At 56.7% G+C, this 15,173-nt stretch overlaps 2 protein-coding genes across 2 annotated transcripts in view; both read left to right on the forward strand.

The window, feature by feature from the left end:
- Positions 1–399: 399 nt before the first annotated feature.
- On the forward strand, positions 400–14,002 carry LOC112959607 (protein-arginine deiminase type-1-like). The gene is made up of 16 exons (XM_026053660.1): positions 400–491; positions 2,826–3,000; positions 3,453–3,522; positions 4,791–4,852; positions 5,621–5,738; positions 6,381–6,506; positions 7,529–7,704; positions 7,889–7,992; positions 8,337–8,460; positions 8,830–8,937; positions 9,123–9,274; positions 10,923–11,067; positions 11,481–11,574; positions 11,655–11,734; positions 12,580–12,705; positions 13,769–14,002. The coding sequence occupies exons 1-16, from the start codon at positions 400–402 to the stop codon at positions 14,000–14,002; spliced, it is 1,986 nt and encodes a 661-aa protein (XP_025909445.1).
- Positions 14,003–14,630: 628 nt separating this feature from the next.
- LOC112959547 (protein-arginine deiminase type-3-like) overlaps positions 14,631–15,173 on the forward strand; it is a 6,030-nt gene continuing 5,487 nt past the window's right edge. The window contains exon 1 of the mRNA XM_026053568.1: positions 14,631–14,722. Within this exon, the coding sequence (XP_025909353.1) occupies positions 14,631–14,722 (92 nt within the window). The remainder of the gene's footprint in view (positions 14,723–15,173) is intronic.

Consider the following 15,173-nt stretch of genomic DNA (forward strand, 5'->3'; position numbering starts at 1 on the left):
GAGTCCTTATATGGAGCCATAAGGGAGTTTGGAGCAAATTGTTGGTTCTTCTCCCCCCTCGAGACCTCGCCCCCGCCGTGATCAGGGAGCAGGTCTGCAGCCCAGGGCGAAGCCTTGTCCTGCTGGTCCCCACGCGCCCCGTGCCCCACGCCAGTGCCGGAGCTGCCCCAGGGCTTGGCTTATCCGAGCCCTCATCTCCCGAGCGCGCAGCCTGCCGGAGCCGGCGCGGGTGGCGGAGGTGGAGACGGCAGGGTCCCCGCGCCACCCCGTCATCGAGGGATGGCAGGAAGGAGGAGTTAAATTCCCCTGCCTTTTTAATCCYGTCCTGCTGGTTTACCTGCAAAGCCGGGCGGCCGGGCAGCAGCCTCCCTCTCATGCGCCCGTGGTCGCCGGCGGATCATGGCCCAGCGTCAAGTGGTGCAGGTGTCCACCAGCCGCGCCTGCTACGCCGTCTGCGTGCTGGGCGCCGAGGTCTTCCTGGACGTGCACGGGTAAGGCTCTCGCTGGGCGCTGCCCGCCACGGGCTTGGCGGGGCCTTCCCGGCCACCCTCCCGCTCCAGGAGGCCGCTCGAACCTGGGGGAACCCAGGAGCGTTTTGCGGTTCTTGCTCGCCACGGGGAGCGGGGAAGGGATGCGGAGCTGAGCCGCGGCGCCCTTTTGGGTTTGTATCGGCGGGGACGTGCTCCGGGGTGGCTGTCCCTCGTCCTCGAGCCCTTGCGGGGCACGGAGCTGCTTGGAGCGGCGCTCCCCGCGCGCGGGTGACAATGACAGCTCGCAGGTAAAGCCCATGCACACCCCAGATAAGTGGGATCTATTTCTGGCTGCCAAAACATTAGGCAAGAGCAAGTCGAGAAGAGCAACTTGTCCAGAGCTAAACTGGGTTAAAGAACAAAAGTCCTTAAAAGCTGAAGGAGTAAAAAAAAAAAAGTCATATGCATGCTTTTTTTTTTTTTTTTTTTAATAGGTTATTTAACAAGAAGTTGTTTTCTTGCCTAAAACATAGGGGTTGTTTTATTGTCCAGATACGGGACCATATTTATTCTCCTGCTGAATGGTTCCTATTTAATAAATGATACTAATAATGATAAGKGAGTGCAGGGAGCCCAGCCCTGTCRATTAGCTGGTTTGCGTGGTGGCGCGGGGCCAGGGCTGGTCGTTGCGGCTAACCCGTCCCCCAGCACCCTACGCTGCGCAGAGGGGCTCCACTGAACCTCTGCTCCAACTGTTCTTAGGTTCTCCCCTTGGCCAGAAGGAAATAGGACCTGTTCTTTGCATTTTCTTTTCTAAACTCAGACTGGAAACCAGCTCGGTCCCGTTTAAGGGTGCCCCTACAAGAGGCTGGTTTGGTTTCTTGGTAGCAGATGCTCCTTGCTTGAAGGAGCTGTGAGATGCTGGCTGTGGTTGAAATGGCAGGAGCCATGGCAGCAGTCCCATGGATGGGATGGAGGTCTGTCTTGGTGTGGTCCATTTTTGGCCCTAAGGATGGACTGTAGCGGGAATCCTGCTCCCATGGCCAAGGTGAGGTGAGAGGACCATCAAATCGGGGCTGATAGGCCCAAACTGTAGCTGTCCCTTCTGTAGATGTCTTCCTTGGAGTTGCCTTTCTCCATGGGCTCTCTGCCTGAGTTCTCCAGGAGCGGAGAGTCAACACTGGAAGCAAAATTTGAAGCAAAATGTCTGTTCTTGGACAGATTTTGGTCACTTGGATGGGCCAGGCCCTGACGAGCTACATGTGGTTCTTCCAGAATTGCCCAGGGGACCAGAGGATTTGGATGCGGCAGCGTGCTGTCAATCCAGCGCTTGGGCTCCTAGGGCTCCGAGCACAAGAGGAGCAATTCTGCAAGTCTGAGGGAAGATTTACGATGCTGCAGCCATTTAAATTTTAGGGTAGGCAAAGGAGATGACAGATTAATCCCTCCTTACAAGCCGCTGCAGGCACTGGCGCTGCCGTCCGAAGGCAAGCGGGGAATAAATCCCCATCTGCATTTTTTCTTGCGGTTAGACCTTACCACCTCGTCCCTTTTTGCGTGCACCCGGGGAGGCAGGTTCCAAATCGCAGACAGGTTGGAGCACTCCCGCTTCCCGGGCCGAGGTGCCAGGGATGTAATGAGCATGTAGGCAGCACTTCAAAGGTGAGGGACGTCATGGAGGTGGGGTCTGGGCTCTCCATGCTCGCACACAACCTGGGCTTCTCTTTGGGCATCTCTAGATTCAGGGTAGGGTCAACGGGGCCCTTGGTGGTGGCTGCTGGGTGGTCGTTGGCCAAGCGTGGTCCTCCTCTAAGGGTTGGGTGAAGGGCAGTAGCTTAAGCCTTGTCTGCTGCCCTTGAAACACAGATTTGCTTGTGGRTTGATGCACTTAGGTGCAAAATAAGAGGTCCACGTTTGTGCAGGGTGCTAACTCCCACCTTGGAGAGGCATCATTAAAAATTGACCCAATTGACCAATTGACTTGGTCTGGCTCCAAGCAGACCGCTCTGCTCTTGTATGAGCTCCTTGGGATGCTGAAATCCTTGGGTTTCTTTTTGTTAATGCTCCTGCTAAAAGAGATCAAAATGATGACAGTTGGGTGCCCAAACTCAAGCATCTCTCCTTAACCACGGGTGGACGTGCTGGAGCTCCCTTGCTGCYAGCACAAGCCGAGCTTGCTCAGTGCCACCACAGAGATGATAAACCAAAAATTCAGATGACGCACCCAACGTGGTTCTTGGTCTGCTAACCCCAGGTACTGTTGGATTTAATTGCAGCAGGTCCAGTTCAGCAATTTCGGTCSACAGAAAGCAACAGCGGGGCAAGTGTGTTGGGTGACCAAGCTTTCTGTTGCAGATCGACCCCCAAAGGTGCTGCATCGTTTGAGGTCCACGCCACCTCTGCAGTTACGGTCCATGTCATCCACAGTCCCGTGACAAAGCCTACGAATACCTCCCGATGGCCTCTGGACCCTGATATAGAGGTCCTGGTGACCATTGATGTCACCAGCAGGACCATCAACGACAATAAGGTCAGTTGCTTTTTATGTGTGAAGAGACTTTGGAARAATAACTCTTTTTTTTCCCTCAGGAATTAAGGAAGATCGCTTCCAGGTAGCGCTGATTTCAGGCAAGTTTCTGGAGAACAAACTCCAACCTGAATGGAAGTAGATAATTGTTGTGTATGAAAAAAAATGAAACTAAAAATAAGAGGAGGTCCCATTTTATGACCTAAAGCTGAGATATTTGTGGCAAAAGCTGGTGTCAGATACTTCATTCGAGGCAAAAATGGTTTAACCTTTCCTTCTCCATGCCGGAGCAAGCATGAATGACTCAGGTTAACCGTGACGGATGGCGCGTGGCCTTTATGGTCCCACCACCAACTTCCATCACACCTGGGACAACCCAGTGAGTGGAAAGACATGCTCAGCGCAGCAGGAAGCAGGACATAGGAATAGTTAGTGATCTTGTGATGTCTTAACAGGTCAAGATTTCATACTATGGATGGGAAGGGAATGAACTTACCGTGGCTTGGTTGTATCTCACCTGCGTCGGTGAGTATTCCTCCGATACCCGCCCAAAGACAGTCTGCTCTTTCCAGGACCTGAAGCTAGCTTGGTTTATTGAACTGCAACTAACCCACCGACCTGGGTGCGCGGTGCATGTCAGGGGGTTAATAACCTACCCCGACAAGGAGAGAGAGCATTAAAATATCATGGTGCTGCTTTATGTGGCAYAAATAAACGTGTATGATGTCCCCCACCCAATGCACACACCAAGCCAACCTCCTCTGGTCACTGTTTGGTTGGTGGAAGAGGATTCAAACGAGATCATCTCAGCCAGCTTTAGATGGTGTGGCCATTCCTCAACCTCCATTGTAGCTAGGGGAGTAAAATAAGCACCAAAGTGTAGTTGTCTGACCTATTTTAGAAGTTTAGGGTGAGATGAATCATTGCCTCGAAATGCCTATTTTCCTCTGCTGACTACAAAGGGAGTCTAGACAACTAGTCTGGATGCAGAGACTTACATTTGGCTGGATTAATTACCCTAAATTTGAGATTTTCTAAAGYGCTCACATGACGGCCAGGCCTGTGTCCTGGAGTCATGCACATGCTTGTGAATATTGCTCCTGAAGACCTTGGCCCGTGACTGATGGGGCTCCACTGTGGGCCACCCCTGGCCGTTGCCGTGCGCAGGGTTTTGGGGTTAAAAAGACAARGTTTAGCTTCTCAGCCTACTCCTCTCTGCTCCATGAAGAAGGGTACTCTCTTCTTCTGCGCCTGCGTTTTCTGCACCCGTTCTTTGCACCGTTTGGATCAGTCCCGCAGACCAAGAGCTGTCATTCAGAAAAGCTAATTCTAGGTTTACAGAGGCTCAGGAGGAGGTGGTTGGTAAAGCTCCTCTTTATCCCAGTGGAGGCAAAGATTTGGGCCAAGGAAGAGCTCTGTAAGGTGCAGTCCTTCTCAAACGTTGCATCAGCCCCAGTAATAGTTTAAGCGTCCGTTTGTCTGTGATGAAAACACTCGTTCGTGCCTCCTTTGGTCCTTGCTCACCCCCAAAACACACACCATCAATTTGAAATCGGTAAAAACACACAAAAATAAAATAAATAAATAAAAGCGGGTATGCCCCTGCTAGAGAGGTCAAGGGGATGGAGAACAAAGAGGGGAAAGCAACAAAAATAATGGTCAGATTGGCTTCTAGAGAAGGGTCCTGCTGGGGTTTTGGAGCTCACCGGGGCTGTGCAGGCGGGGTTGGCGTTGGCTGGGGCTCAGGCCGAGKCCAAGCTCCGTGTCTTCCTTCCCTCTCCGCAATGTTTCAGACGTATCCCTGGATGTGGACCTGAGCCGCAGTGGCCGCGTGAGGAGCAAAGGGAAGGACAAGGTAAGGAGGAACCTCTTGACTTCAYGCGACGCAGGGTTTACGTTGCCCCCACTCGCGGTCTCCTCCTTGGCAGTCTCCAGGAGGAAGGACGTGTTAACATTTTCCCTCATGCCGGAGTGAGAATTTGCTGTGTTATTTTCCCTGACACTACTAATCTAGGAGGAAAGGCTCTTGTTGTCCATGCCAAAGTCTCCTGGCTCTCAAATCCAGCCTCAAGGATGTTGGAAAGGAGCAACYGTATAGGAGAAAAGACACTGTTTTTTTTCTTTCTTTTTGGACATGAAACGTGCCACTAAATGAGTCAGTCGCAGGTTTTGCAAACAGCAAGAGATTTACCCCGTTGGCCATAAATCTGCATATGCCCAAGCACTTGCGCCTGTGTAATTAGCTGCAGCATAATCAACAGCACAAATTGCGTATCGTGGTCAGATGCGTTTTGAGAAATGGCATATTCTTGCCCAAATGAGGGCTTCTGGATGCACTCTGAGCTGTTAGAAGATAACATCTGTTTGAAATAGCCCTTCCTGGCCCTGCTAGAAGCTGTAGTTCTCATGTGGGTTAAGGGTTAGGAAATCTCGTGGGCTGGAGACGTCGCTGCCCTCTCCACACCATGATTGCATGTTGCTTAATGACTGTTGTGGGTATCTCCTCCGAGCGTGGACGTGGTTTTGGGGCTTCCCTCCAGCCGGGACACTGGTGGGAGGAGGACAGGCTGGAGGAGGGACGTGGTGGGCTTTCTCTCACGTCCTTTGGACGCCGCTTCTCCAGGCGAAATGGACGTGGGGGCCGGACGGGCAAGGTGCGGTGCTGCTGGTGAACTGCGACAAGGACAGCCCCGGCTCCGTGGGGACAGACGGCAGCCACACGGACATACGGACCAGTGCAGGTGAGCGCGGCACTGGTCCGTATGTCCCCTCTCCCTGTCCTGTCCCCGTGCGTGCCCCCGTAGCAGGCCTGAAGCGCGTGATCCGAGGCTCCTGGCAGCGCCCAAGAGGGTCTGAAGTCCTCGTCGGGGTCTTCCCGTGCTCGTAACGCCTCCATTCTTCTCCTTTCCCACTATGAGCCGTGCTTGGATGCGCTTCCCACGCCTGGCGATGGTGATGGCGATGCTTCCTCCAAAGAGAGCGTGCCATTGACCTATGGCCTTAGGTGCTTGGGAAGCAGGGAAGCAGTTAGGAGAGCGGGTGCTGCTTGAGGCTGTCATCTTATAGCGATGAGTGGAGGCTCCATTTCCCAACCCGCTTCCCCACTGCAGCAGGAACGGGCTCCTTCCCCGTGCAGGATCCCCTTGACCTGTCTCTCCAAAGCACCTTTGCCATCACCTCTGTTCCCAAGGCAAGGACACATGAGCTTTCTCTTCCCAGACCTCTCTCTAAAACCAAAGCTAGCAGCCCGCACAATCCCAGGAGATATGCCCTATGTATCTATAGGTGAACAAAGTCTGTGTGGAGGATACCGGTAACCCATAGCTGAGGCTGGAAACCTCCCCCAGGTCCCTGCCTCTTCCCATCTGCCTCTTCTCTTGCAGACCTCCAAGACATGTCTGTTATGATCCTGCGGACTGAAGGTCCCCGCTCTATTTTTGCTGAGTATCAGCTGGTTCTTCATGTCCCCGAGTCAGATGCGGACAAAGTGCGAGTTTTCCATGTGATTCGTGAGTACTTCTTCCTTCCTTCCTTCCCAGCAATTCCTGCAGTCCTATCATRTCCCCGTAGTACCACGAGGTGGGTGAAACCTTCTTTTTTTGAGAGCACCAGAATTTTGCTAGAGTTAGGGATCGGGCGCCTCTGATCTCGGGAACTGCTTGCTTATCTCAAAAGCTCCTCCAGCTCCTCTGGCTGCTTGGAAAGACTGAGCTATGAGAAACTCGGAGGCTGCTCAGGGAGAAGTAATAAGGAATGCTTTGTTCCGTGCAATTGCTGAGATTTCAAAGGCAACACTTGTGGCTCAAGCTCATCTTTCCCAGTGAAGAGCGGGCTTTGAAGGCACAGACTCGGCATACACCAGGCAGGTCTAAAAATGCTGACATCTCCCTCTCCCTACAAGATAAATTAAGCAGGGATGCGCAAGGGCGTAGATGCATTGGCAGTGTTCTCCAGCGAGGGGAACTTGCGAAGTTCTGGGTGAGGATGATGCAAGGAGGAAGCCGGCATCGCTCGCGGGGGAGGACGGGAGGCAGCCAGACCCGTGGCGGGACAAGGCCACTCTGCTGGRCGATGCTGCGTGCACGCACACGGGTACCCGTCCCCTGGGGACCCGTGGGGTCTGCCGGGATGCAGGGCTGATAACCCGCCCGCTGCTGCTGGCGCGGCTCCCGCATGCACGCCGCGTATGACACAACCATCAAAGCAGCCCATCTCGTTGGGCCGCGCACTACTTCCCTTTGAACACCCCAGTAGCTGGATCCCTGCAGCTCCCCGCTGAAAATCAGGTCAGGGAAGCCGGGTGTATCATTAGGTGCTTAACTGGAGGCACGCACCTTAAAAGGGTTTGACCTTAGGGTATAGAGTCCTCTTTGTACCAGGAAGATCAAGTGTGTTCCCTGGAGAAGAGCAGGCACGCCCACTCCTGTGCAAACCACACTGGCATCAACCACCTCCTCTCTGGTGTCTCTTTCCATTGCCGTGGATGAGCTGGTCACCTCATGTCATGCTGGATGTGTCGTTGTCTCTCCAGGTCATGACTCACACCTCCAGTGCATCCCTGCGTTGGGCCCAAATAAGCTCTCCTACGTGCTAGACCACATCAGCGGAGTGGACAATACTTTCTACATAGAAGGACTCTCTTTCCCTGACGCTGACTTCTCTGGGCTGGTTTCCTTCAGCGTCAGCTTGCTGGAGGTCACCCATAAGGTACAAGGCACTCATGGGTCGTGCTTCCTGCRCAGGCAGATGTTTGCTCACAATACCGTGCATGTCCTTGGCATCCCTCCGTCCCGGAGCATGTCCCATTCCTGTCCCCTGCGAGGCTGGCAATAGGATTTTTACACAGAATCACAGATTTTACGGCGACTCATGAGTGTTTTGTCTCTTGCAGTACTCACCGGGCACCCCGATTTTCACCGACACAGTGGTTTTCCGCATGGCACCCTGGATAATGACCCCGAACACCCAGCAGCCTCTAGAGGTCTTTGTCTGCAGGTAGGAGGGACATGACTGGAGACCAGAGCATCACTCGACCTCTCTTGGGAGACGCTCTCCCAGGAGGTGCTTTCAACCCTCTCTTACTACATATCAGCCATGGGGTAAGCCATGCTTTATGTGGCTTATGCAGAGGTCCTAATGTATTGGTAGGACCCCAGGCTGGTGCTTTTGCAACCCTGGGGAGAAAGGATGGGGGCTGTGCTTGGCCCCGATGCCATGGAGTTGACCTTTTCCAAGGGTAGCCTCACAAGTGGCACCTACCTGGAGAGAGGTAGGCTGCGTGGTCAGGCAGTGGGGAACACCTCAGTTCTCCCAGTCTTTACTCCCTGCTCTCCCTGCAGCATCAACAAGGGCATCAACTCCAACGATGTCTTTCTGGAGGGTCTGCAGGTCCTRATGAGGAAAGCCAACTGCAAGCTGACCGTCTGCTCGGAAGTTGAAAGCCGAAGTGACCGCTGGATCCAGGTCCTAAATCGACATGAGTAACGTGACTTTACTTACATGTAACATGACATTACCCGCACAGAGGCTCTCATGGGGACACTCGGTGTTGTCTCCATCACCAACGCTCCACAGAGGTGTTAGCTGTGTACTCAGCAGAAAACACCAAGGTGCTCAGCGGTGAAGCGAGTGACCACGAACCCAACTGCAATCTGCAGGGGGTGGCCACCCCAGCACCACCAAGGCTGTTGCCCAAGGGCCACACGGTGCTGCAGGAGGGAGCCGCTCGCCGCGCGGGGTCCATGGGCTGCTTGCTGCCCTCGGCGTGGCCTGCCTCCTGTGCTGATCACTGTCGCCAACGGGGCATCCTTCCTCCTCCTCCTTCCCCAACAGGACGAGCTGGAGTTTGGCTACGTGGAAGCTCCTCACAAGACCTTCCCTGTGGTCTTCGACTCACCCAGGAACAGAGGCCTGAGGGATTTCGCTTTTAAGAAGATCCTGGTGCGTAGGTTGTCCTCCAGCGCGGAGGTAGCCCCCTTCTCCCCAGCACTGCTGGGTCCAGTCCCAGGAGTTTGCAGTGAAAACCCACACTGCAGGGCTTGCTGGCTGAGATCTGGCATGGGGACACACTCATGGGGACGGGGAAGGTCCCCTCACCACACCTGCCCTGCTCCCTTCTTTCTCAGGGCCCGGATTTTGGCTACGTGACCCGGGAGCCGCCTGGAAAAGAGGTGTCGAGCCTTGACTCCTTTGGGAACCTGGACGTGAGCCCGCCGGTGACAGTGCGAGGGAAGGAGTATCCCTTTGGAAGGATCCTCATTGGGAGCACCTTGCCTTGGTGAGAAGCAGACGTGGCAGCCCTGGTCTGGGGATGGGGCGCCCCAAAGCTCTCCATGGGAAAGTGTTCCGAGGGATGAGACAGGGAAGGCAGGGAGATTTCAGAGAGGACGTGGGAGGAAGCCATAGGAGAGAAGCAGCTGAGCTGCAGCTGAGCCTGGGGAATTAAAAAAAAAAAGGAAAAAAAAAGAAAGACCTGGAGAACTTGTTCCTCTTGCCTATCGGCCGAGGAGGACAGCAGAGGACAGCAGATGAGGGTCCGGCGTGCAGGGCAGGGTGCCCGTGCGCGCACCCTGCGGGCCGGCCAGCGGGGCATGAGAGGGGCAGCGGGGTCCTGGCTCTCGCAGGGCTTAAATTGGCTCCCAGGGTAAGTATCTTATTTTCCTGTCCTGGGCAGGAAAGGCGGCTGTGGGAGTAGCGCTGATTCCCGGAGAGCAGAATGCCCCTGGCCGAGCAGGAGCCTTGATTTCCCTTCCAGAGAAAAGGGCTTTTTGGGGCGGGAAGCGGCTCGGCTGGGCAGAGCGAAGGCTGCTGAGGTCTGGCAGAAGGAGCCAGAGTTCTGGGAAGGTCTCGCACGGATGTACCAGGGTCTAGACCAGTCCTTCCACCTGCAATCACCATTTGCATGCCGTAGAGGCAGGATGGGAGTGGCGGGGGCCGGGAGGCACCCCGGAGTTTCCCGGGAGCTGACCCCACGCTCCCGGCCGCAGCAATCCTCTTTGCGAGAGCCGCTCAGCCGCCGCGGATCAGCCTGGGCGGGCGAGCCGGCTTCCCCCTCCTGCTGCCCTCCCGAGCCCTCGCTCCCCTCCGAGGGACTGCTGCATCTTGGAATATTTGCCACCCGTGTTATTTCACCCGTCCCCCTCCGTTAAAAGCTGAGGAGGGGTAAATGGGAAAGGACAGAACCCYGAATAGCTGGAAGCTGCTTTGCTCTGCCCTCGGCGGGGCAAGGAGAGCACGGATCCGCCGGGAAGGAAGCCGTGCTCCGAGAGAAGCAGCAACACGACCCTCTGGGAATGGACCCGGCAGGGACACTGCCCGGGATGTCCCGTGGCCCATCTCCAAACTGGCCAGTGCCAGGGGAGGGCAGGGTCGCCAGGACGCCTGGGCCCCTTCGCTCGCAATTGAGGCCGCTCGTTTACAGCAGCGAGCAAATTCACTTTTCCCAGACTTGCGAGAGGCCTAATTACCCCTTATTAGAAGGATGTTGGGAAGTTTAATTAACGCTTTCCCAGGGCTCCTGCTGCCGTCTGTCTAAGAATACTTCGCCCGCGCCACGCGTTACATAAGGAGTGACTTAATGCTCACAAGGACTGGTTCAATTAAGCCTAGCGCCCATTTTAGAGAGGAGGATGCTCAAGCAGAAAGGGGAACGCACTGCATAAATAAATAATTAAGTGAATAGCTAATTATTCCATATATTCATACGCTGCCCTGTGCCCTACCCCAGCAGGCTTCAGCGGGAGCTTTGGGACATCGCCAGGGTCCCATGTAGGTGTGAGTGGAAGGTGGGACAGGAGGCCCCTTGCGCAATGTGCCACCCTGGGCTGACCCACTTGGAGCCAAACCGATGGGGACGCGGTGTCACCTGCGGCGGTTCGGTGCCTCCTTGCGCCCCGGTGCTTCCTCCTGTTCCCTCTGCTTCCCAGGGCCTCTGGCCGGCGGATGTCCAAGGTGGTCCGGGATTTCCTCTACGCCCAGAAAGTGCAGGCGCCCATTGAAGTCTACTCGGAGTGGCTCAGCGTGGGCCACGTGGATGAATTCCTGACGTTCGTGCCCGCTTTCGATAGGAAGGTACTGGCCGCCCTACTGCTCCTCCGCGCGGTGGTCCTGCGTGGAGAACCTTCTTCTGCAAAGACCAAAAGCCATCGTGGGGGAAGCGGGGCACCACGAAAGGGCACACGTGGCTTCATGTTGCATGCTGAAGCAGTTGTGGGAATGGTGCCTGGTTCCCCCTGCCTGTCATTTGGAGCGCTCTTCAGGTGGCCAGGTGCTCAATTCACCTTCTTCTGGGGCCGTTCTCCAGGAAACATCAGTCTCTTGGGGGCAACCTGTGGAGCTCGGAAGTTATGGGGTTGGATTTGCTGCTGATCAGTGCTGTGACACTGAAGTGTCTTGTCTAAGTCCACGCCACCATGAAATAACATCTCTAGCACCTCCAAGCCCACCATGGCCAAGCTTTAACCACCTCCGCTCTCTCMCTCCAGGGTTTCCGTCTCCTCTTGGCCAGTCCCAACGCCTGCTACAAGCTCTTCAAGGAGAAGCAGAAGCAGGGTTACGGCGATGCCACCCAGTTTGTGGGTAAGAAGTCCACCTAAGGTGTCTGCAAGAGCTGCAGGGGGCCACCATGGACCCTCACCACCACGTTCCTCCCCACGCAGGGCTGAAGAGCATGGAGAGGATCAGCATCGACGAGCTCCTGGCGGATGAGGAACTACAGAACGACAACAGGCACGCGCAGGTGGGCGCCGGGGAGGCCACCAAGGGCTGTGTGGCACCAACAAACCTGTTACTGCTTCTCCTTCCCCATAGTAAGGCCACACAAGGCCATGTGTGTAGTATGGCCATGTGTGTAGTATGGCCATGTGTGTAGTATGGCCATGCTTGTCCACGGCAAGTTAGCCAAGGCCACGACAGCTCAGAGCAGGTCAAAGGGATGGTCTAAGCAGGGGGCAGGTGCTCCTCTTCTGGGGCTCTGCAGCATTTAGGAAGAGAGATGGGTGGCATCTGCATTGGCTCGGGCTGGAGGGAGGGTGCGCGGCCTCCCGTGAGCACCGCTAAGCTGAGGCAAGGCCACCCTCAGAAAAACGTGAGCCAGCAGATGCCGTGCCCGCCGTGCCAAGGCTGTCAAAAGGCCTTGCATTTGCTCCATCAACGCCCTCCCTGAGGAACCTCTTCCACTCACACGTTGCTAACAGATGATGGGTGCCCGGATCATTTTTAATGAAGCGGATAATTATCCCGGGCAGGAGCGTGAGCAAACCTGCCAAGAATAGCWCTGGCAGGTGCTGGAGGAGAGCACGTGTGCGAGGGAGAGCCATTAGAGGGGTGCCAGGCGCCGCCTGGGACCAGCTCCTCCGAGCGCATGTGGGTGCGGGCTTTGGGAGATGCCCCGCGTGCCTCCGGAGGCACCGGAGATCAAAGGGAAGAGGCAGCGCGGGCTGGATGCAGGAGGCAGCACAAAAGCTCTGCTCTTTGAAGCCACGTGCGGCCAAAAGGATGGGCACAGGCAGCAACGTGGGGCAGCAGGAGGTATGGATGGACATCCTAACGTSGCTCCTCACGCACCTCCCTCCTTCTCCCCAGCGCTGCATCGACTGGAACCGAGACCTCCTCAAGCAGGAGCTGGGCCTGAACGAGCAGGACATCATCGACATCCCCCAGCTCTTCGTGCTCAAGGAGGCCCGTGCGGACGCYCTCTTCCCGGACATGGTGAGGACAGAATCACAGAATCTTCAAGGTTGGAAGGGACCTCTAGAGATCATCTAGTCCAACCTTCCTGCTCCAGCAGGCACACCTAGAGCATGTGGCACAGGGTGGCATCCAGGTGGGTTTGGAGACCTCCAGAGAAGGAGACTCCATAACCTCCCTGGGCAGCCTGTTCCACTGCTCTGTCACCCTCACAGTAAGGAAGCTCCTCCTCACCTGGAGACGGAACTTCCTGTGTTTCAGCTTATGACCATTACCCCTCGTCCTATCGCTGGCCACCAGTGAAAAGAGCCTGTCCCCTTCCTCCCTGCATTCTCCCCTCCTGAACTTATACATGTTAATCATATCGCCTCTGAGCCTTCTCTTCTTCAGAGAAAACAGGCCCAGTTCACTCAGCCTCTCATTGTACGAGAGATGTTCCATTCCCTTAATCATCCTGGTTGCCCTTCTCTGGACCCTCTCGAGAAGCTCCATGTCCCTCTTATACTGGGGAGCCCAGAACTGCCCCCAATGCTCCAGGTGCGGCCTAACCAGAGCTGAGGAGAGGGGCAGAATCACCTCCCTTGACCTGCTGGCAACACTCCTCCTGATGCAGGCCAGGATSCCATTGGCCTTCTTGGCCACGAGGGCACACTGCTCACTCATGGTTAACTTAGTGTCAACCAGGACTCCCAGGTCCCTCTCCGTGGAGCTGCTTTCCAGCAGGTCGACCCCTAATCTGTACTGGTGCCTCCAGTATTCCTCCCCAGGTGCAGGACCTTGCACTTGTCCTTATTGAACCTCATGAGGTTCCTCTCTGCCCAACTCWCCAGCCTGTCCAGGACCCGGTGGAAGTGGCCACGCTCCTCTCCACGCTGAGCCTCTATCTCAGGCAGACCCTTCCCTCCCTTCAGCTTCTTCTCTCCCTCTCCTCTTTCTCCACCCACCCCATCTCTGCTCCTTGGCGGCTCTCGATGGCTTCACGATGCTGCCAAGTGAAAGCCAATGCCAGGTGGCTTCCTGGTGCAGAGGAGAAGCTCCTGGCTCCCCCGGGCCCGTTCCACAGCCTGTCCCGTCCCCCCCGCAGGTGAACATGCTGGTGCTGGGGAGGCACCTGGGCATCCCCAAGCCCTTCGGGCCCGTCATCCGCGGCCAGTGCTGCCTGGAGGAGAAGGTGCGCTCCTTGCTGGAGCCCCTGGGCCTCAGCTGCACCTTCATCGACGACTTCTTCTCCTACCACGCGCTGGCCGGCGAYGTGCACTGCGGCACCAACGTGCGCCGCAAGCCCTTCGCCTTCAAGTGGTGGCACATGGTGCCCTGAGGCTGCTCGGGGCACGGAGGCCTTGGGTGCTCTGCTCTTCCCAAAGAGGCGCCCACGGAGCCAGGTGGAAGCCGGTCACGCTCGGCGGTTTCGGCAATAAAGCGGCCCTTGTCTCCCGTGGCTTTGGGTCTTCTTCTCCAGCAAGCGGCAAGACCCCTATCCGTCCCTCTGAGCCCAACACAAGTTGAAAAAAGTCAATGTACATATATGTATATTTTATATGTATGCATGTGTATATGAATATGCATATTTTCAGGCTTTGAGGAGCTCGCTCCAGCCTGGGCCCTGTGGAAAAACCCGGCATTTCGCACGGCGTGCACGGCACGTGTGTCGCCAGGGGAGAGGTGCATCCGCAAGCAGCTCCTCTCCGCCAGAAAAGGCATTTATGGAAAAGCTGGGATGGGTGAAGCCAGGCTCTGCTGCCGGGCATGGTGCAGGGGCCCGCGGGAAGCTGCTTCCCCCGCTTTGCCGGGGGCGATGGGCACTTCTGCGGCGGGCGCTGAGCCGCCCGCACGTGCCGGCGCCGGTGGCAGCGAGCCCGGGGGTGGGATGAGCCCRGGCGCCGGCTTAATCCCCTCCCCGGGCCTAGATAAGGGCGCGCGCGGGGCGGCGCGGCGCCCGCGGCACCATGGCCCAGCAGCGGCTGGTGCAGCTCTCGGCGCAGCGCCCCGCCAGCACCGTGTGCGTGCTGGGCACCGAGCTCGCCCTCGACGTGGCCGGGTAAGGCGCCCGCCGGGGCCCTCCCCATGCCCGCGCCCGGCCCGCAGCAGGGAGAGCCGCCGGGAAGGGGCTCGCGCGGCGCTTGCGAGGCTTTACGGGGGCTGCTGAATGCGGAGCGGGGAAGAGGGCGGAGAAGGAAAAGCAGCTTTGGGGATGCAAAGTTTTTCTCCATCTATTCCAGTATTTCTTTCCAATTTTATTCCAAAAAATCGAGGGGCCTGGCGGGCTGCTGCCTCCCTCTCCTCGCACCCCGTGCGGAGCGGGGCCGTGCTGGGGGTGGCGGAGCAGAGCCGCTTTTCCCTCTCGCTYGGGAAAAGCCGCGGGGACGCTTCCTTGCGCCGGCTTGACCGAGGTTTCGGGGCTGGGTTCATTGCCCCGGCTGCAGGGAGCGGTGCAGCCTTTCTGGCCGGGCGGGCGCGCGGGGGCATCTCCGGGCAGGTCGGCGCCGGGC

Source organism: Nothoprocta perdicaria, unplaced genomic scaffold (assembly GCF_003342845.1).
Source record: "Nothoprocta perdicaria isolate Ctin4 unplaced genomic scaffold, notPer1 scaffold_117, whole genome shotgun sequence".
In the NCBI taxonomy this organism is placed as follows: Eukaryota; Metazoa; Chordata; class Aves; order Tinamiformes; family Tinamidae; genus Nothoprocta; species Nothoprocta perdicaria.